This window comes from Alternaria infectoria (assembly GCF_024043175.1).
Source record: "Alternaria infectoria strain BMP 0036 chromosome Unknown scaffold_1, whole genome shotgun sequence".
NCBI lineage: Eukaryota > Fungi > Ascomycota > Dothideomycetes > Pleosporales > Pleosporaceae > Alternaria > Alternaria infectoria.
The window spans coordinates 3,828,925-3,849,347 of record NW_026250690.1 but is presented as its reverse complement, the minus strand read 5'-3'; the positions used below and the strand labels follow the sequence as shown (position 1 = coordinate 3,849,347).

The following is a 20,423-nucleotide window of genomic DNA, read 5'->3' as shown; positions in this document are numbered from 1 at the left end:
TGTTTGTTTTCTTCCATGTGCAGGGTACCTTGGCGCAACTTGTGACCGGGTGTCCCTTTTATGCTGAGCATGTGAAGACGGCCGTTGAGGCTAGACTGTGGCTGACCACTGCGTTAGCGCGAAAGCACGACCCGCGAAATAGTTAGGTTGGGGTTACAACGGACTCGGGATCACCGCTCCACCTCCAACACGTCCGATCTACCGCAAACATGGCGAGCGCTTTCGTCGGATTGTCGGTCGCGGTCACGCTGCAGTCCCCCCCAGGTGCTGTCGTCGTGGGCGTCGTCAGCGCCGTGGACCAGCAGACAGCTACACTCGTTCTCCAAGATGGTACACCGCAGCCAGAATTCATGAATATGGGCATACGCTGACGTCTGCAGTCTTCTTCCCCAACTCCGGTCACCGTGTCGCTTCCTACACGGTAGAGGGACAAATGATTGCAGACATCAAGGTCAATCCGTCCGCGCCCGCTCCTCCCCAACCTCTGCCCACGCGATCAGGCCCGCAGGCATACTCACACTCGCAATATCCTCCGGGCCATATCCAGCGCCAGTCGCAGCATATGGGCCAACAAGTTCCGCATCTTGTTAGCCAGCCGTCCGGGATCCCGCCTGCAGGCGCACCTGCCTACCAGAATGCTCGTCAAGCGCCTCGCCAGACCGCTCCTCAGCCAGCTCAAGCCGCGCCGTTTGTCGATCCTGCGATTCTCAGCATGGGAAAGCGCACTTCTACCGCCCCTATCTTGGGTGGTCCTGTTTCCGCAACCCCTCAGGAAGCTCCTGCGACGCCTATAAAGCCCGTGGCTGCTACGAGCGCGGCGGCCATAGCGAAGAACACGTCCTCTTTCGCAAGCCATGCGAAGCAACACAACGTCCGAAAGCCGAGTGCGGCGACTCTGGAAGGTCCATTCTCGTCCCTGGATATTGCGGATGCTGAGGAGGCGGACAGTGAGGCGCGGACAGCACAGGTGAATGCGCGAAGGGCAAGCATCACCAAGACGAGGACCGGCAAGCCTATGGATGACCCCAGCCCGCAGAAGAACGATGACAATGGCAAGAAGACTCGAAGAGGGGGCAAGTCTCGTAAGAAGGAACTTGCCGCTCAAGAGAGGAAGAATGGTGACGTTGAGGCGGTCAAGAAAGGGTATGTGGGATTCTGGATTCCATGTCCTTTGTCGCATATCAGGGAGCTAACATATACTAGCAAAGGCAATGGTTGGAGAAACACTCCCATGCTACAAGCCGCCGAACAGCCACAGACGCGGACTCCGGGAGTCATCGGCGGTAGAGTCGGTCTCGCAGCGGCGAACGCGTCGAATCGCAAAACGAAACGGCAACAGGCGCTCGAAGCTACAAACGGCTGGGCCACGGAAGACGCGACCGATATCCAGGACATGCCTGAATTCGACTTCCAGAGTAACCTCTCTAAGTTTGACAAGCGTACCGTGTTCAATCAGATTAGGAATGAGGACACCACTGCAGACGAGGACCGCCTGGTCAGCTTCAATCGCTTGGCTAGACCTGGTACACACGGCGGAAAGAACCTTCATCCTACGGAAAACGTGTTGGATCGGAAGCTGAAAAGCACGACCAACACAAGCTCTGAGGAGGAAGAGGAGGACTTTGGCAGCGGACGTAACTCTAGACGGGCAATGTCCAGGGCTTCAGTCAAGATGGCACCAACAAGGCAAGGCAGCGTGCAGGCCGACATGGATATGATGGGTTCAGGCGTGTTGCCGCGCACTAACCGTTCGTTCATCAACCGCCCCTACACGTCCTCACATGCTACCGGTAGCCCCAGGCCAGGGCGCGTTGCTACACCACCAGAGTCGCCTCTCGAGTCTAGCGCTAAGGGCTGCTTACGACTGGTGTCTAACAACCGCAAGTGCTTCGCCATTACTCCTGGCGCTATGCTGGCCGTAGAGGAAACTGCCGAGGTAGACTTTGGCCTCAACGAAGACATCATGGCAGAGAACTCAGGACGAGGTATTGCAGAAGTTGCTCTGACCGCTATAAATCCCGGAGGCATGCGTCTTTCGCGCGCCAATCCAAACGCCAACCCCGTTATTGTGGTCCTCGCAGGCAACCATCGCGGAGGCGCACGCGCAGTAGCAGCAGCACGGCACCTCGCCCAACGCGGGCCAAAAGTTATGGTCGCCCTCCTCGGCTTCGAACGCAACGCAGACTGGGACAAGGACATACGCCGTCAAGTCGAGCTCTTTCGCAAATTCGGCGGCACCGTCCGCTCCTGGAACGCGACTGAAGAAGCTCTAAAGCGTCTTCAAGCACCACCGGAACTTATTATTGATGCTCTGCTCGGCCGCCACAAAGAATTCGAAGCCCTTGGCGATCAAGACCAACGCGTTGTACTCAACATCGTCGGCTGGGCCAACAAATCGCGCGCCGCGTGTCTCGCTGTCGAAACACCCTCTGGAGTCGGCGGCTCTACGGGCGAAGTCTCCATCCTAGAAGGCGAACCCCTCGAAGTCCGCGCAAAGTACATCGTTTGTCTCGGCGCGCCACGCACAGGGCTCGTCAAAGCCCTTCAAAACGGCTCCGGACGCGATCCACAGTGGCTCATCTGGATCGTGGATATTGGCGTTAATCGTCCTTGGCGCAACGCTGGTATCAGTGGCGGGAAGGGGATCAAGTTCGGCGAGCAATGGGTTGTGCAGGCGGTGTTTGAGGAACCTGGTGGTATGCCGGGGGCTTAGGATACCGAGGTATTACCAGCTGAAGAAACAGAAGAAGCAGAGCGGAGCCCAGCAGAGCGAGAGCGAAGACGGAAGCACTACTTTGCGACGCAAACCAAAAAACTTATGGGGAAACAGTGGAGGACCGGGTTTGACTGAGTGTGGCGCGAGATGGAATGGGCTGTTTTTGCATTGCGTGGGCGTTTGAGGTATTGGTATGTGGGAGGGCTTTGGATGCTCTTTTGCTTGTATTCGGGGTTGGGATAGGATGAATTAACGGCATTATGGGTTGGGTTGGGTTGGAATGGGGATACCAAAAGCTAGATATCGTTGAGTAGCAACTTGCTGAGAGGCAGTGGTGTGCATGGTTAGCATGCCACGGTAATACATTACTTGAAGAATTGTGTGTCCGTCATTTCTGTGAGAAACTACGCATACCACGACCTAGTCTTATCGTCCAATCCCGTAACAAACCCAAGCACCCTCCTGACCAGATCCTGCACAACCTCCTCCGGATCCCCATCAAGATTATGATGTGCACCCGGTATCACACCACCATCTTCATCATCCACAACACCACCGCCTTCCCGTATTATCCTCGTCCAGCGCTGGAGCAGGGCGGCACGGTCGATGCTCGTAGGGACGTAGGGGTCCTCAGCCCCTAGTAAAAAGCACACCGGTGTGGTCTTTGGTATCGCGCCGAATGTAGTCGCGAAGTGTTCGTCGGATAGGTCGCTGGAGAAGTAATCGTCGTCGCCGCCTTTGGCGAGGAGGGAGTATGCGCGGTAGGCGTTGAGGGGGCCGCCCATGTCTTTAAACACACGATTGCTTTCCGGCGACACGACCTCATCCTCCTTCGCCGTGTGTATCAAGGCATACGCCGTCTCAATCGCTCTTTCGAGCTGTTCCCTATCTCGTCCATCTTTGTAATAATCTTCCCACGCTTCCCTATCACTTACACCACCCTGTAGTATCACGCCATCCACTTTGTCCCTCCCCTCTGCTCCCTTTCCAAGCAAGTACTCCATGATGTCCTGACATCCTGTCGAATGCCCCATAAGCACAATCTTCTTCCCCGGTCTCAATTTCTTGAAGTGTGCCACGCATTCCCCGAGTTCAGTCGCGTCTCGCGCCAGGCTACCGGTGCCCCAACCGCTGTAGGAGGATGTAAGGAGGACTTCGGCAAGAGACCAGGTTGATGGGAGGGAGGCAGCGATGAGCGAGGGGTAGGGGACGGTGAGGAGGCCGTCTGTCAGCCCGCCTATCCAGAGGATGGTGTTGTAGGAGGACGAAGGGTGAGGCGAGGCATGTTCGAAGGCGATGAGGCCTTTGGTGTATTTATGGGCGGTGCCAGGGTGTGCCATCTTCGCGTTGAGGTTTAGATATAAAAGACAAATGCGGGTTGTGGTATTTTGAGGTGATTATTTCGAAGTTCAGCAATACGACGCGTAACTTGAAAGATGAGACGGATTGCCTGAGGACGCGATGGCTGGAGCTCGACGCGACGGGTTGGTGGGGTGTAGATTAGAATCTTATCAGATGGTGGGGTAGCTTTTCAAAGCCGAACCTACTCCGTGAGGCCCGACCGCTCTCCATCTTGGCGGCCATGCACGTAGCTCTTGCTTTCCCACTCTCTCATCGTGGTATCCAACCCAGATCGAGCCGAACCCAGGTCGCCTTAATCCTTTGTGACTTTCAATTGCCGCTTTCGAAGATGCGCTCTCCATGTCGGGTCGTCTTCGTTTGACAATTTGCCCAAGTTACGTATAATATCTATCTTCAGTCCGGTTTCCGCTGCTGCTGCTCCTGGCTTGTGAGGCGAAAAACACAAGGATTTGACGTATCTGGTTCGTACCATCGTTTTACAGTGCTCGCAATGTACGCGATGGGTTTGGTCCTGCTTTTCTGCTTTGACGACCCCGGTCTCGGCATCGACAAACCGGTTTATGGTGCTTTCCTCAGAAATTTGTCTGTGAAGACACGCTGTGAAATCGAGTTTTTGTAGGACTCTACGCGCTTCTGTATGTAAACCCGAGCATTTTGCTTTCGAAAAGCCTATGGTTATGTCACTTCTCATGACATAGTCTCCAGACTTCTGATCGTATGTGACGGCACAATTGGTGAAGTGTATCTGGCTTTTTTTCAACTCTGTTTCGCAAGTATAGCACCGGAGACTAAAGTACATGGCCTGCCTACCCCTAAGAGATACAGCTCTTTCTACCTTATCTCTCAAGTAGTCCAGAGAGTAAGACCTGTGTGGGCACAGTCTGAGTGTAGAGGAACATTTGCGTTCCTGCCGTGGGCGACAGAGCATGCTCTCGATGAAGTGCGTATCCTTGTGTACATCTGCACAATAAACGCACCAGATCCCCGGTCGTTTGTGGGCTTCTCTGTAGAAGTCGTCTCTCAGAAGCCGAAGATAGACGTCGATCTTGGTATCGCCGACTTTCTCTTCTGGAACAGTGATGGATGGGAAACTTTTGAAGAACTTGGCGCCTGACAGCGCAAAGCAAGTCTTCTCGGTGTGATCCAAGTACCCCCGGATATGGGCTAGGACCTCGTAGGGAAGGGCGTATAGTGGACTTCTCTTTGCATTGATTTTGTAACGTTTCTCAGCGCACGAAACGGAGGTTTCCAGCTGAGACATGATTGTTAAGGCAGGCGGGTAGTGAATGTAAGTGTGAAGCTACATGAGATATTGAGATTCTCCCAGATGTGTGCGAGTCCATGTGGCTCCGCACAAACTTCGTGGTAGCGAAGGTACCATAGCCAGTCGAAGGCTCGGACAATCACGGGTGTGTGCCATCAACTCACACTCTGGGTACCGCTCCATAACTGCAATAGCGGCCTAATGGTAGGAATGAGCGCGTCTCGCCATCTCCTCCACAAACGCAGGGGCTTCGTGCCCAGTTGATGATCATCACGGCGGCAATCGGTCATTCATGCCCAAAGTCGTATTGTTGGGTAATGAGCTCTGGGCACGTAGGTGAGATCTGATTGTCGAATGCCGAGATCGAAAAAGCAAGCATGGTCATATACAAGAAATCCAGTCTCCCGGACCTGTTCCGTATGAGGCTCGTCGTAGTTTCAATGCTTGGTGTAGGAGTGGTCGGAAGACCGAAACTTGGTACGGCATCGCCCAGAAAAGGAAGCCGGCAGCTATGCTTGCTGACATCTCGGGGTTCGGGGGAAGGAGCGACCCCACAGTAACGCAAAGCTACCCCTCACGCATCTGCGCAACCCCACTTAGAGTACTGGAGCTCTCCAAATGCCTGGAAACAAGACGGAACGCGGACGCGATTCCGTGTGGCCACTGGCTATGTCGGCATATGTCAAATGACACGAAGGAATGGTGGAATGATTGATTGTCGGGTCGGGTATTGAAGGTTTCTTGGTCTTTCGTCATGCTACTTTTGCGATTTCCATCCGCTCTGTGTTCCGTCGTTCTACACCAATTTGCGCACTCCATTGAGCTGGACATATAGTAATCACAATGTCATGTATGCATTCCCATCAAAACCTATGCGATCAGATAGTTAACGTACTCAGCGAGACACTTCATCCACGACCCGACACACCTCGTCAACACCGCGCTACTCAGCATCCCTCAGACGAACCCATCCGTGCAATGCGACATCAACAACAAGATCGTCTACCGCAAGAATGGCGCATCGCAAGTCAGCATAGTTTCTGGAGGTGGTAGTGGTCACGAGCCTTCATTCGCATCGTTTGTCGGTGCTGGCCTTTTGTCCGGAGCAGTTGCAGGTACAATCTTCGCGTCGCCAAGTGCAGAGCAGGTGCGAAGATGCATTCTTCATCGCATCCAAAAAGACAAAGGCGTCCTCGTGATTGTGATGAACTACACTGGCGATGTGCTCAACTTCGGCATGGCCGTAGAGAAGGCGCGCGCTGCTGGTATTGAAGTCGACATGGTGGTAGTCGGCGACGATGCGGGTGTAGGGCGTGCGAAAGGAGGTAAGGTCGGACGCAGAGGTATTGCGGGAACAGTGCTCGTCCAGAAGATTGCCGGTGCGCTTGCTGCTAAAGGGTATGCACCACACCAACATCATGCCTATAAGGAAGCTGACATCATTGTAGAGCGAATCTCAAAGATGTAACGCAGATGGCCCAGCTCGTCGCAGACAACACCGTCTCGATCGGCTCTTCACTGGCTCACGTCCACGTGCCAGGTCGCCGAGAGGCAGAGGAAGACGAGCTGGCTGAAGGCCTAGTCGAGATTGGAATGGGCATCCATAATGAAGCCGGTTCAGAGCGCAAGAAGATCGATCTACCTGGTCTTGTAAAGACAATGTTGTCGCATTGTCTGGACGTAGCGGACCAGGACCGAAGCTTCTCCAAGATCACCGACAAGGACGATGTGGTACTACTGGTCAACAACCTGGGAGGTGTCAGTCCACTCGAGCTAAGCGGAATCACGAACGAAGTCGTCGAGCAATTGGCGGACAGCTTCAAGATCAAGCCAGTGCGTATTCTAGCTGGCACCTTCATGACCAGTTTGAACGGATTGGGCTTCTCCATTAGCTTGCTTAGAGTCGCCGACACTTCAATGCTCGAGCTGCTTGATGCGCCTGCCGAGGCAAGTGGCTGGTCTGCGGCGATTAGTAGCAGCACATGGGCGAGACGGGGAGAAGCGAAGAAGAACGAGGAGCAGGTGGATGAAGAGGATATTCAGCCAAGTGATCTGAGAGGTAAGTACCTGCAGAGCTGCGTATGACGCCCGCTAACTTGAGTAGTCAACTATGCCCAGGCCAAGTCAACCTTGACAGTTGCGCTGAACAGACTCATCAAGGCTGAGCCAGACGTCACCCGATATGACACAATAGTTGGAGATGGCGATTGCGGAATAGGACTCAAGCGTGGCGCAGAAGGTAGGCTATCATCACGTGTGCATTGATGCCTGGCGCTGACACCCAACAGCAATTCTCGAGATGCTCGAAACGGCAAAGGAGACAGATGATCTGCTGATCCTCATGAATCACATCATTCAAGTGGTGGAACTGGCTATGGACGGCACGTCAGGTGCAATCTACGCCATCTTCTTGAATGCGCTGGCGCATGGATTGCGCCAAAACGCGCCCTCGTCGCCACAGCCTGTCACACCCGCAATCTGGTCCGAGGCCCTTGACTCATCGCTCAAGGCACTCGGCAAATACACTCCTGCCAAACCCGGTGACCGAACGCTGATGGATGCCCTCTATCCGTTCGTTGAGACGCTGTCTAAGACGGAAAGTATCGACAAAGCGGCTGCGGCGGCACAAGGTGGCGCGCAAGGGACGAAGGGTATGAAAGCGAGCTTGGGGCGAACGGTCTACGTTGGAGGCCAGGGTTTCCAAGAGGTTCCAGACCCTGGCGCGCATGGCCTCGCGGAGCTCCTACTGGGCCTGAGTGACGGGTTGAAGAAGTAGAAGTTGGGGTATCGTTGTTTGATTCGTTCGGTGTTCCTCGCCGATTTCGCGACGGTTATGTAACTTTTAATTCATTCCAACTCCATTTCGTGCGCTCGATCTGGCGCTACCGTCCCAAATCCCCAGTGCTTCCAAGCTCTTATGATAGCAATACAAGAATGACCGAGTCGCCGCGTAGGAACCTATAAAAGTCAGCGCATGCGCAAATGTAGAGTGTAATTTGAACGCACAGCTTGGAAATGAAGCGGTCCTTGTTGACCTTCCTTCCGTAGCTGCCGTTGGCTAACCGTGGAGTCTCAGTCCACATCTCTTTCGCGTTCTCGAGAACCATGTTGCAATGACGGTCGAAAGCCTTGACACGTGCGAGAATCTTGCGGTTGTTTCGGCACGAGATCAGGACTTGTGTGCGCGAGCGGACGGCGGTCTGGAGGATGGAGAGGGGGCCGGTGGTGAGCTCATGTTCTTCGACCTGAGCAACTTCGTACTCGCTAGGCAGCAATGTCAGTACAGGAATTGTTGTGGATTGGAGGGTGTACGTACGTCAACTCCGAACGCGGCTTGGATAGAAGCTCTCTGCGCAAGGTTAGCTCATGTAGCGGTGAATGTTCTAGCAGTAATACATACTGAATCTTTGCGTCCACCATGGTGTCGAATTGTGCAAGGTAGCAGGGGGAGATTTGCTATATGGGTTTGGGACTGTTACAGGTTAACTTTCTAGCTCTCGAGCTTCTGCCTGCGAATTTTGATATACGCTGCTCAGGGAAGTAGCGCGCAAGGATGGGGCCGCGCAAAAGATATGCACAGACCAGGAGCGGAAAGACTGACCTAGTTTTAGAAAGGAGGAACACCACGGCAACGCGCTTGGATGAGGTGGATCGGTCGGCGACGATATGAGGCAGGGCGATGAAGTGAGCGAGCTTGGCAGAATCGGATCTGGAGCTACACTTTATCCGCGGTTGAAGCCAATCAACGCGTCGGGAGTGGGGCTGAAACTTTAGCATGGAAGGTGCGTCACGCGTCTTTGTCCTCCCCGCGTTAGCGCGAAGCGGGTAGCGTCAAACCTCCGAGCTCGTGCATGCAACTTCACTTTCACCACACGACCTCTTTCACGACGCCCTCTACGTTCCTTCTCTCTGCCACTTTACGCGTGCTGTTGCCTAATTCGGATTCATCTACACGCGAAAATATTTAAAGACCCGTTTACCCCGCCAATTCGTCTTCTTGTCGCTTTTAGTCTCGCTTCTTAGTTCACCTCGAACGCGTTCGCGATGATCGCACGCCAGCCACCGATCGCGATATAACATAGACCACCCCGTCGCCCCCGACAACCTTCTCCTCTCTTCATCACGGCCCTCCTATCCTTTGTCAATCTCATAGGCAGCCATGTCGACGCCCTCAAGTACCACGCCGGATCCTGGTGCGATGCAGCACGCGCCCACACCGTCCGCTGCCGAGGAGAGCACAATGGACGAAATACCGCGCAGGCAAATGCGAGGCAAGCACATCTGCTCATTCATCACGACTTGATCTAACACAGCTGCACCACAGTCAAAGTACTCTATACATTCGATGACCAGAACAAGTCAAACTGCCTGGCCCGTCTGCCAAGCGTGCTGAACGTGCCTGTCGTGTCGCTGGACGAGACCACCGAAGTGGGAGTCATCGAACTCAAGACCTGCATTCAGGCTATTGTGACTGCAAGGTGGGCCGACTCCTCCGCTTATTGGTTAATTGAAACAGCTTGCTCACTGTTACAGTCCCGAACTCGTAGCCAAACTAGGTCACGACTACACCGTATACGCTTACGACTTCTCCGAGTACGAAACGCCGCTGGTTGGTCAGGGCATGCTATCATGGATCCTCGCTTCAGCATCGCCGACTCCCAATGCCCCCGCCAAAGATTCCCAAACCATGGTCACTGGTCGCGTGTGCAAGAACATTCTTGGCATCTTTTCGAACGGAATCAAGGAAACCCTGGAGGTCAAACTGAAGCTGGTGCCTGTTCCGACATGCATGCAAAAGGAATATGTCGAGAACATGGAGCGGTACCACAGCCTCAGTCAGCTGATGCCTGAAGGGTTCGATTACAACGCCTGGTCCGACTTTCTCAAGGAGAACCCTGCATTGGGTCACCTGGCCCAGCCCAGCCCATACCCCGCACAGGCTTCGCCACGTCCTTCCATTGGTGGTGTTGAGCCCTTTCACCAGATGCTTACTCGCCAAAGCCCGTCACAAGAGCCACCCCGGAACGACTCCTTCTACGATCAGTCGAACATGTCGTTCATGTCTCAGCCGACTAGGGCTTCCAGTCCTGCTATGAGCACTCTCTCATTCCATCACTATCAGTACAATCCACCCTCCCGACCAGCGTCACGGACCTCTGTCAGAAGTGAAGGTGCCCAGCCGACCCAGCAGTTCCAGTTTAGCGATTCTTATGTCATCGAGCCACAGGAAGACGGACCTCCGAAGAAGAGGGCACGGATCACGCAGACCACGAGACCGAGGAATACACCGCTCAACGCCCACAATGATTCGCTGCGCGTTACAGCCAGCACAGCGGCATCTGTACGCCTACTCAAGCCTTCTCTCAGCAATTCAGGCGCCGCTTCAGATATGGTGCCCCGTGCGCCAACGCCTCGCCCCGGTGAAAAGTTTAGTCAACGAGGATCACGCCGCCCACCCGCCCCTAGTGCTTTAAGACATGGATCCATGGATGGAGGACGACCATACGTGTCTCCGTATGAGAGTAGCGTCTTCTCAGACAATGCGATGGAGTCTGCAGATGAAAGAGATGGAAGCCCAGGAGATACTCCGATGCCGTCATCCCCGCCAATCGCACCAGTCCGAACCACATCGCCCGATGCCTCAAGCCCTGACCTCCCAACACAACCTCCAAACGATTCCGGTTTCGTTAGCGACATGCCGGCTAGTCGAGACGGCGATAATATGGATTTTGAAAAGCTTTGGAATGGACAATCCCAGGATCATCGTCGCGAATCTGTCACACAGCCAGTCACTCAGAGCATTGAGATGGACATGACAGCTCATACTTTTGATTTCGACACCATGGACCAGGACATTTTCAACTCAGTCTATTTCCAAGGAAACGACACAAATGATGACAGTGATCTGATCGCAAGGCTGTCCATGGTACATCAAGATGATAACCTCGGGGATAAAAACGCTGTACAGAAGTCACGAGCTACGGTATCGACAGCCGGTTCGCCGGATGGCATGATGTCGCATATCTCCCCGACTGCGGAGAGTGAAGCGCAAGTCTACAGTCGCTCTGCAACCCCAAACCTCCCGCCGAAGCAAACTAAGCCGTCTAAGCCGAGAGGACTACCAAGGTCACACACATGGTCTGGAGCAGAGCCCATGTCTGATGCGCCCACGCCCTCCGAGTGTGGCTACCCACGAAGTGGATCCGGCGCGAAGAGGAAGAGGGTTATCAAAGACCGGCTGGACGCGGCTATTCGGAAAGGCGAAATGCCACCACACTGTGTGAACTGCGGAGAGATCGACACAGTCACATGGAGAAAGGCCTACACACGCGTAGAGAATGGCACACCTAAGGATATTGAGCTGTCTACCGATACTGCTAGCACCGACATCATCGCATACGAAGTGATTGAATCATCCTCTGAGGACGCTGAGCCGAAATACCGTATCTTCAAGAACAACCTGACACGCGAAGACAAGGACATCATGGCTGCGAAGTCTTCTGAGGCATTTGAAGAACTCAACCTCTGTAACCCGTGCGGACTCTGGCTTATCAAGAAGTTTTCGATGAGGCCGCAGAAGGTATGGGATCGCGCTGCGCGTCTCGCCAACCGCAAAAGGCAGCAGAAGGCGGGGTCACGCTCCAAGTCTATGACTGGTGGTGATGATCTCATGTCCGACGCCATCATGCCAGAGTCTGACGCTGCTATGCCAGCTGAGCAAGATCAAGCTGCTTCATCCATTGACAGGCCCGTTGATGGAACAATGGCACCGCCAGCTGTCGCACCCAGTAGGGGTGAGCTCGACCCTGAAGAAGCTAAAGCTGCCTTCGAGCGAGCCATTGAGTCAAGCCCTGCTGGCGTTAGAGGGAGCAAAACCTCTCCTATTGACATCGACCAAGACCTCACGCCAAAGCCTACAAGGCGGCTACTTTTCCCATCACCTAGGAAACAAGGTCGGCGTAAGACGCTAGCCGACCCACCTCCAGCCCCCGTCGCTGCGACTCCAATTGCCACCCCAATGTATGTCCCTGACGATGACGCACCCAAGAAGCCCCGTTGCCAGCGATGCAAGGAGCTTAAGAGAGGCTGTGACCGCGAACGACCGTGTGGACGTTGCGCAAACGCTGGTATAGGACACGATGGCTGCATTCCGTGCGAGTCAAAGACTATGTGGTACTTCAAGCAGCCAGTGGCGCAAGTGGCCATCGTCGACCAAGAAAATCCGGATAAGGAGAACTGCCCACCACCCCCTGCCGCAGAGACAGACGATCTTGCCCATCTTTTCGAAGACCCTGCTTCTCGGAAACCTACGCCGAAGAGCACGCCTACGAGGGACCAGATCGCCCAAGATCCTCTAAAGACCCCTACTCCAAGCACGCGCAAACGTGTTGCTCTGACGCCGAGACGAGGTGCAGGGAACGGAGATGCGCCTTCAACGCCATCCCGCAATATCCTGAGTCCTCGTGTCACCCGTTCGACAACAGCTGCACCTGACACACCGTTCACCCGTCAGCTCAATGCACTTCTATCCGACCACCCGATCTCGTCGCCTTCCCAGACTATCGACTTCTCAGCTTTTCCCACATTTACAACACCCGGTCGCAGTGATGCTCAATTTAGCGAGTTCCTGGCTGATGACTTTCTGTCCAGTGACATGCCTGTGAGCAGCTCGCCGTCGAAGAACGGCTCACTGGGACTGGGCTTTGACCTCTACGAAGACCCCAACACTTCTACTGTAGGCCTGTGGAGTGGCGATAACATATTCGACAATGAGACCATGATGTTGGACATGGAAAACGGCTCTAAACGCGGAAGTGTTGACGGAAATGCCGGTCCAGATGCCGCTTCGCTACTCAAGATGAACGTCGGTGGCATGACTGTCGACTTCGCCGCCATGATCGAGGAAGTCGTCGGCGCAGCCAACAAGGAGGCAGATATCAACGAAGTCACGAGCAAAATCCTAGACGCTAGTATCAAGCTTGAGCCCAAGAGCCCAGAGGACGAGAGGGAGGATATGGGGAAAACACCCGAAGAGCCCACGGTTTGAGGCTGAGGGACATTCACGGCGTTCACGATTCTGCATACCCCTTGTCACACTTTGTGACTTTATCGGCGTTTAGCGATTTGCAATAACACGGCATGAACACACGAGGAATGATTCGATTTTTGTATACTAGTCCATAGATGGTTCAGCAGGCCTTGCTTCCAGCAGGCAGGCTGCGAACGAACAACGAGCGTGGAACGCGCGTCTCTATATACCCAATGAATACTTTAGATTAGACACTCTTGCTTTTCCTCAGCGGAGTGTACATGTCATCTGAACTGCTGGCTTGCTTGGTGCGAGGGCAGAACCGAATAGACACCCCTTGTGCTCCGAAGGCATTCTCAACCTCCCTGTAAACCTTCGAAAACGCCCCCCACAACTTCGATTCATGTGTGGTGTGTCTCAATACACGTACGTCTTTAAATAGTGGATACTTCTGCGCACAGTCCATAGCTAGACTCATAAGTGCAGCCTTCGGACACCTAAAGTACGGCCATGTTGGTTCGTACATATCGAGGTCAAGCCGACGTATGCCAGGCGGAAGGGAGTTGAAGATTTCGTGTTGTTGCCGGTCCGGGTTCGTCGTTTCGTCGCGATATAGGGTTACTATATCGGTTCTGAGGTACTCAAGGTTGCGGACTTGTTCCAATCGTAGGCATCCTGCCGCAGCTGTGTTGTATATGTTAGGCTCGTGCGACAGGTTCGTCTGTAGAGTGAGGCTCTTCAACGAGTTGGAATGCTCCATGATAGCTCCAAGTAGGGTAGGATAGTGTAAAGCTGGTACTCCGTATCCGTTGTGTTCGTAGATGGCTCTGCTGATTGAGGGTTCGGTTCTGGTTCCGGCGAACGTCAAGCTGAAGTCTTTGAGATTCTTGATAGAGCGCAGGATCATGGCGACATGTTTCGAGTGGATAGCGCTATTCTCGATGTGGAGATACTCGATAGGTGAGCTTCGAGGCGGGAGCCTTGCCAGCTGTGCGCATCGTGCCAAGGAGGGATTCATCGGTCGAACAACTCCGTGATTGAATCTGTCCTTGTCCACAAGCTCGCCTTTGAAGCTCAGTGTACGTAGAGCTGGTAATCGAAGGGCATATAAAAGCGCTTCCAAGTCCACGTCTTGATGGCCAAATCGTAGCGTACGCATGTTGGCGAAGCGCTCGGTAAGCCTGGGATCGGGGTATCGCCTCAGCGTGGACCATAAAGATGGCCCGTATCTGCCGTCGCTCATGCGAAATCGGAAATCCGTGTCCATAATTTCCAGGGCTTCTACCCGTGGAGTGAGCACCAAGACTAGAGCTAGTGCGGAACATTTATCCCTCCAGTCGCTAGACTTCCAGTGCGACGGGATATTGGATATGTTGAATACCCGTGCGAGATTTGGTGTACTCAACCGACCCGACAGCGCTCCGTACCATTTGGGAGTTTCGCTTGGCTTTTTGTCCCAGACGAGTCGCTTGATGTGTGTGACTAGAGTGGGATCGTCCTCTAGACGCTGAACGAGCTTTCTGCAACGAAAGTGATCGGTCTTGATGGTTTTGTAGAGGTAAGACTCTGTGAGTCGATTGAACTGACGGCTGGTAGCGGATAGAGAGAGGAGAGTCTGTGTGGTGCCGGGGACGTATTCTTCATCGATGCCGGAGCCGACTTGGTCTAGGATTCCGCAAAGGAGTTCTTCGGGGAAATCGCTCAGCCTGCACTTAGACAGTTTGGAGTCCGACATGATGAAAGAACAGGGGTTCTGTTCTTGACTGCTTGAGATTGCGGATGTATTATGAAAGTTTTGCTTAGTGGTGGTGACCAAGAGAGGGGTTTGTAAGTTGTGAGATAAATAGGTATGAAGTAGAAGTAGAGAGTATTTATAGGGGAGAGTCTCTTACAAAATTATCACATAAAATTCTGCTCATATGACCTACATGAATATTCAAACTTTGGGTGTGTGGTCGGATGCCAAACTGCCGTCTTCTTACTGGTAGTTTGAAGTTCCTATGGAAGCGATGAGGGAAACGTCTGGAATGAATAGAGTGCGCCATTAACTCAAACTGCAGCCTGGTCCGAGTTCAGACTAGTCATAAAGAGTGGACTTTGGTATACGTTGTGATTGAGATAGCTTTGGTGTTGTTTGCTGGGGTGTTCAGCGTGTCACCGCAGTACCGTGGTTATAGGAAAGGTCCACCGTGCTGGGCTAAGTCGAAATCCCCTACGAATGACAAGATCCTGTTCATGGCAGACGCTTAATTTTCGTTAGTCGACCAAAATACATCCTGATACAGGTCGCAGGGTGTGTAAAGTAGGTATGCCCGCACGCTAACCCAGGAAAAACCTGAACACCCTAGAGCCTACGTTGACGTTAGGCCACCTACATTGCAGGTCTTTGTCTTGATGTAGTCCGCAGGCCTGTTTAGGCTTTTTCTTGTATGAGTGCCCAGGTGCCCGGGCAGATCGAACCACGTGATGGCGTTGCCTGATCGCGTTTGGTGACGTAAGTCTTGGCAGGGTATGTGGAGCCTTCCAAGGTCGCGCCCACAGACCTCAATCATGACACACAGTTTGTGATTTTTGCACATGCAGGAAACGAATCAAGTGATGTTGTTATGGTTCATTCTTTTTGTTCGAGCGATGGCCACGAACTAGGCTCTCTATCAAATGCGCTGGAAAACATACAATGTTGCCGTCATTCGTTCATCATTACCACCTCAGTCTCAGCTTACTGCGATGATCCACCGGAGATGGTCAGCACTTGACCGTTGACCCAGCCACCGTCCGCTGATGCGAGGAAAGCGACGACCCTCGCAACATCCTCAGGTACGGCACACCTTCCAAGCGGGCAGTGGTTTGCCATGAGAGTCTCGATCTTCTCCGCTGGCCAGTCAGGCGAACCGCCGGGGATGTAATGCCAGGCGTTCTGTGTGAACATGTCCGACTTGATACCTCCTGGCGCGACACCGTTGACGGTGATGCCACGCTTTCCGAAGTCGGTTGCGAATGCCTTGATGAAACCGATGACGGCCATCTTGGAGGCATTGTAGAGGGCGTGGTCCTTGACACCGAGAAGACCGGCAGCAATGGAGCTCATCAGGATGATGCGGCCGTTGTCCTCGATGTGCTTATATGCGGTTTGGCCAACGAAGAATTGCGCTCTTGTGTTCAGGTTGAATACGTGGTCGTACTTCTCCTCGCTGATCTCCTCTGTCACGTCCCAGCTCTCGGTTCCTGAGTTGCTCATGACGATGTTGATCTTGCCGAATGCCTTCTTCGCCTCCTCGAATAGTCTGTTGATCTCACTGACTTTGCTGACATCGGCCTTGATGGCTACGGCTTTGGCACCGTTGTTGAAGCCCTTGATAATTTCGCAGACCTCGTTCGCTGGGCCTTCGGATGAAACGTAGTTAACGATGACGGAGGCGCCGCGCTTGCCGAGCTCGATAGCACAACCCCTTCCAATGCCGCGACCAGCACCGGTGATGAGAGCGACTTGTCCCTCGAGGGAGGCGGTGGGAACGTTGATAACCATTTTGATGATGTGTTGGTGTTTAGATGATTATGGGTCGCTGGATGATGGAATAGAGAGCTTCAAGGTAGGGAGCTTGAAGACGTTGAAGTGGTGGGTGAAGGTAGGTTGGGTATACTGATCACCTCTCTCATCTTGCGCTGCCTCTTTATAAACATCTCGAGTGTTCAGTCTCAGGATTGAAACAAATGGTGTTCACGGTATGCGGGCACGGGCGGGGATCCGAAGAAACGAACACCGAAAATAGCTGCTTCAGGGACCTGCGGCTCTACACCTTCGCTCCCGAAGCTCTGGTCGTTTTAGCTACACACAGCTAAACCTGCCGGTAGACTCTGCACTCCCGTTTCGAAATGTCGTGGATGAAGTGCCGGCTGTCGTGCGGACGTCGGAAGGGGGAGGGGCCATGGTTAACCCCCGAATGAGGGTGTTCAGATCTGCCATGGAGATGCGAGACGAAGTCCGGCGTCGCAAACACTTCTATTCATACCATCGGTCTTGTTCATAAGCGTTTACACTGCTATCAGGTGCGACATCAAAGTTCGAGTTTCTTCGCAGCTAAGCTCTAATCGTCGGCACGATGCAGGGCGCATCAGCGGATCTACCCATGGCGCAGGTACCACTGCCAGTTTGACGGACTTTGCCATTGCCCTGCAGCGTTCGCGGACGACATTTGCAATCGTTCTGTCGAAGAAACGGCCATGCGAAAACAAATATGAAAGCGCAGAGGTGTTGACGCGAAGGATGAGGCGGTGACTGCCTGCCACGGGCTTCGGACTTATTGGTAGCGCACGTCACTGTCTGCCCCTCTGCATCTCCATCTCCAATCCACAACACAGCGTCGCCAGAACCCGCTGCACTGTCCACATAAGCATTCATGCATATTCTCGTAAGACTGTCGTATCTTACTAAGCCAATGGCAAGTACTGATCGATCTAGGTTACCAACGACGATGGCCCGCCATCAGACCAGTCCTCGCCATACGTACATTCTCTGGTGTCAACACTGCAGAAGCATGGACACACCGTTTCAGTCGTTCTTCCGCATACACAGAGGTCATGGATAGGCAAGGCACATCTTGTGGGCAAGTCGGTATGACACACCACTTCTACTACGCCGCTCGCCATACTCACTGCCACAGATACAACCGACGTACTACCGCCCTGCGCCCCTCCAAACCAACGCCGAAGGGCGTCTCACGAACCATGGCACAACGCATAACTCGCCTCTACCGCCCTCATCCAATGAAGAAGAATGGGTACTCGTCGACTCCACACCTGCGTCCTGCGTACAGATCGGTCTCTACCACTACTTCTCCGACCGCGGCCCGATCGATCTCGTAGTCAGCGGCCCGAACTACGGTCGCAACAGCACCGCCATCTTCTCTCTATCATCAGGCACAATCGGCGGCGCGATGGAGGCGGCCGTATGCGGCATGAAGTCCATCGCGCTCTCGTACGCGTTCTTCGACCGCAACCACGACGCTAAGATCATCAGCGACGCGAGCGAGCTCAGCGCAAAACTCATACAACACCTGTGGGACAACTGGGACACAAACACACACCTCTACACAGTCAACGTACCGTTGGTCGAGAACGTGGGAGAGCGCAAGATCCTCTGGACAAACATGCTACAGAACTCGTGGAAGAGCGGAAGCTGTTTCCAGGTCGTCGAAGTACCCTCCGAAGCAGACGACACGCCATCAGACATCGAGGGCCAGATCCGCAAGCAAGAGGAGAAGTTTGGCAAGAAGGAGCTGAAGGCGAACTCAGAGATACAGGGCGGTGCGTCTGGCACGGACAGTGGACGAGAGACGCCTTCGGGCCAGGCGCACATGCGGTATACACACAAGCACTTCAAGTGGGCGCCGACTTTCAAGGATGTATATGAGAGTGTTGAGGCTAGCGAGCCGGGCAACGATGGATGGGCGGTTGCGCAGGGATACACGAGTGTGACTCCGTTACGCGCGAACTTTATGCACGTGAACGGTTTTGAGGGAGAGATCAAGCTGGGTGGTGGCTCGTCGTAGACTGGGGTGCCTGATGACAGTCAATCGAAACTGAATATGTGAGTATCTCTGTACAAGCAGAGGCCGCTCAGACCCTAGAGTCACCTTTTTGTGTCATAGCTATGAGTACACAGGCCAGTCATATCATCGGCGCAGTCAGTGCGGAATTCTCAACATCAAGCAATGCAGCATCACTCTTCCCTCATACGAGTACTTCAAAAAGACATACATTCAAATAGCTAAAGCTTTTAGCAACCGAGGGATACCGGTCTTCACGATATGACAGATGAGCCGCAGAAAACCCACCTGAACAGGGCTCGGGAGCTTACGAAACGTGCCTTGGACGAGTGTAACAAGACCTTGGGCCACTTCGATAAGACTGAGACCGCGAAGTTTGTTCCCCAAGAGCTCAAGAGGGACATCCTGTATACGAACCCAGCACGTGTCAGTCTAGAGGAGGAGTTCAATTGTTTTGCAAGTTGGGCAAAAGACACAGGACTGCACCAGTACGAAGCGAATTCGCCGAAGCACGACTTTTGCCATTTTCCCTCGTTCACAAAATCATCGATTACCGGCTGGCTCGAAGCCATGGAACACACGCTACACATCATGAACTCGATCCTTACATCTAAGGAAAACTCCTGGATAGAAGGTCCTCACAGACCCCGGCGGCCTGACCCAAATTTAATAGGGTTGCTGGGCCTGCACATTAATGAGTTCAGATACATCGTCGTTAATTTGGAAACATCAGTCGACGCAGAAGACAAATCTGACCCCAGGAGATACAATGCAAGCCCCAGTGTCAAGACACTCTTCCGAAGCTGTTTGGCCGGATATGTGACAGTCACTAATGGTTTCAACGGAGCGAGCGAGCGCCTGCAAGAAAAGCTGTTACCCGGCTGTATCGAAGGCGTGCGTAACGACTTCATCAAATGGGCTCGTGAGGTCGGAGTTCTTCGTGAGGGTAAAAGCCCTCTGGAAACCAAACTTCTGGCTACCGAAAAGACTTGGAGTCGAATTCACTTCACTGAACATTTTATCACCATCGAATCGACCTTGGACGCCATGTCTGAGTTGCTGTTAGAGAAACCTATCTCGCAGGATGATCTTCGGGCAGCGGGCTTACACAAGGAGTCGATATTGAACGCTAGCCGCACAGAACGTGCAGAAAAGCTGGAAGAGCGAATAGCGGTACTCGACGAATGCAACAAGTCTCTTGTGAGAGATACGAAGAATCTCAGTGAGAGGTCTATCGGAGCGCAGAGCGCTGGGGCGAGAGCGAAGGACAATGTTGCAGCAGATACTTGAGGATGAAGTGAGGGTGTGGTAGCGACGAGAGGGTTTTCGATGGCGGTAGTAGTGGAAATACACAGCGATAAAGCCTGTATCCAATGAATTACTGCCTGGTATGTCGGACCATGCGGACGAGTATGATGGAGGGATAAGTCAGATATGACAAGATCTCTGGATCATTTCTGAATGAGTCTATGGTGCTCTTAGAGTCACGCTTTTGATTCATGACGC

General features: G+C 53.4%; 9 protein-coding genes across 9 annotated transcripts; 5 read left to right on the top strand and 4 right to left on the bottom strand.

The window, feature by feature from the left end:
• Positions 1-209: 209 nt before the first annotated feature.
• J4E92_001285 (uncharacterized protein) lies at positions 210-2,713 on the top strand (the record flags this gene model as incomplete). Its single annotated transcript, XM_051492698.1, has 3 exons — positions 210-330; positions 381-1,143; positions 1,204-2,713. 3 exons carry the CDS (start codon positions 210-212, stop codon positions 2,711-2,713), a joined length of 2,394 nt encoding a protein of 797 aa, XP_051358210.1.
• Positions 2,714-3,120: 407 nt separating this feature from the next.
• J4E92_001284 (uncharacterized protein) lies at positions 3,121-4,056 on the bottom strand (the record flags this gene model as incomplete). Its single annotated transcript, XM_051492697.1, has 1 exon — positions 3,121-4,056. The coding sequence occupies one exon, from the start codon at positions 4,054-4,056 to the stop codon at positions 3,121-3,123; it is 936 nt and encodes a 311-aa protein (XP_051358209.1).
• Positions 4,057-6,185: 2,129 nt separating this feature from the next.
• On the top strand, positions 6,186-8,118 carry J4E92_001283 (uncharacterized protein; the record flags this gene model as incomplete). Its single annotated transcript, XM_051492696.1, has 5 exons — positions 6,186-6,192; positions 6,242-6,740; positions 6,791-7,401; positions 7,447-7,581; positions 7,631-8,118. The coding sequence occupies 5 exons, from the start codon at positions 6,186-6,188 to the stop codon at positions 8,116-8,118; spliced, it is 1,740 nt and encodes a 579-aa protein (XP_051358208.1).
• Positions 8,119-8,257: 139 nt separating this feature from the next.
• SMD2 (mRNA splicing protein) lies at positions 8,258-8,762 on the bottom strand (the record flags this gene model as incomplete). Its single annotated transcript, XM_051492695.1, has 4 exons — positions 8,258-8,300; positions 8,349-8,606; positions 8,659-8,691; positions 8,743-8,762. 4 exons carry the CDS (start codon positions 8,760-8,762, stop codon positions 8,258-8,260), a joined length of 354 nt encoding a protein of 117 aa, XP_051358207.1.
• Positions 8,763-9,501: 739 nt separating this feature from the next.
• J4E92_001281 (uncharacterized protein) lies at positions 9,502-13,389 on the top strand (the record flags this gene model as incomplete). Its single annotated transcript, XM_051492694.1, has 3 exons — positions 9,502-9,613; positions 9,667-9,820; positions 9,876-13,389. The coding sequence occupies 3 exons, from the start codon at positions 9,502-9,504 to the stop codon at positions 13,387-13,389; spliced, it is 3,780 nt and encodes a 1,259-aa protein (XP_051358206.1).
• A 229-nt stretch (positions 13,390-13,618) lies between these two features.
• On the bottom strand, positions 13,619-15,106 carry J4E92_001280 (uncharacterized protein; the record flags this gene model as incomplete). Its single annotated transcript, XM_051492693.1, has 1 exon — positions 13,619-15,106. One exon carries the CDS (start codon positions 15,104-15,106, stop codon positions 13,619-13,621), a length of 1,488 nt encoding a protein of 495 aa, XP_051358205.1.
• Positions 15,107-16,090: 984 nt separating this feature from the next.
• ARP2 (Arp2/3 complex subunit, actin nucleation center) lies at positions 16,091-16,897 on the bottom strand (the record flags this gene model as incomplete). The annotated part of the gene is made up of 1 exon (XM_051492692.1): positions 16,091-16,897. The coding sequence occupies one exon, from the start codon at positions 16,895-16,897 to the stop codon at positions 16,091-16,093; it is 807 nt and encodes a 268-aa protein (XP_051358204.1).
• An 871-nt stretch (positions 16,898-17,768) lies between these two features.
• On the top strand, positions 17,769-18,920 carry J4E92_001278 (uncharacterized protein; the record flags this gene model as incomplete). Its single annotated transcript, XM_051492691.1, has 3 exons — positions 17,769-17,780; positions 17,831-17,983; positions 18,033-18,920. 3 exons carry the CDS (start codon positions 17,769-17,771, stop codon positions 18,918-18,920), a joined length of 1,053 nt encoding a protein of 350 aa, XP_051358203.1.
• Positions 18,921-19,178: 258 nt separating this feature from the next.
• J4E92_001277 (uncharacterized protein) lies at positions 19,179-20,207 on the top strand (the record flags this gene model as incomplete). Its single annotated transcript, XM_051492690.1, has 1 exon — positions 19,179-20,207. One exon carries the CDS (start codon positions 19,179-19,181, stop codon positions 20,205-20,207), a length of 1,029 nt encoding a protein of 342 aa, XP_051358202.1.
• Between the last annotated feature and the right edge of the window lie 216 nt (positions 20,208-20,423).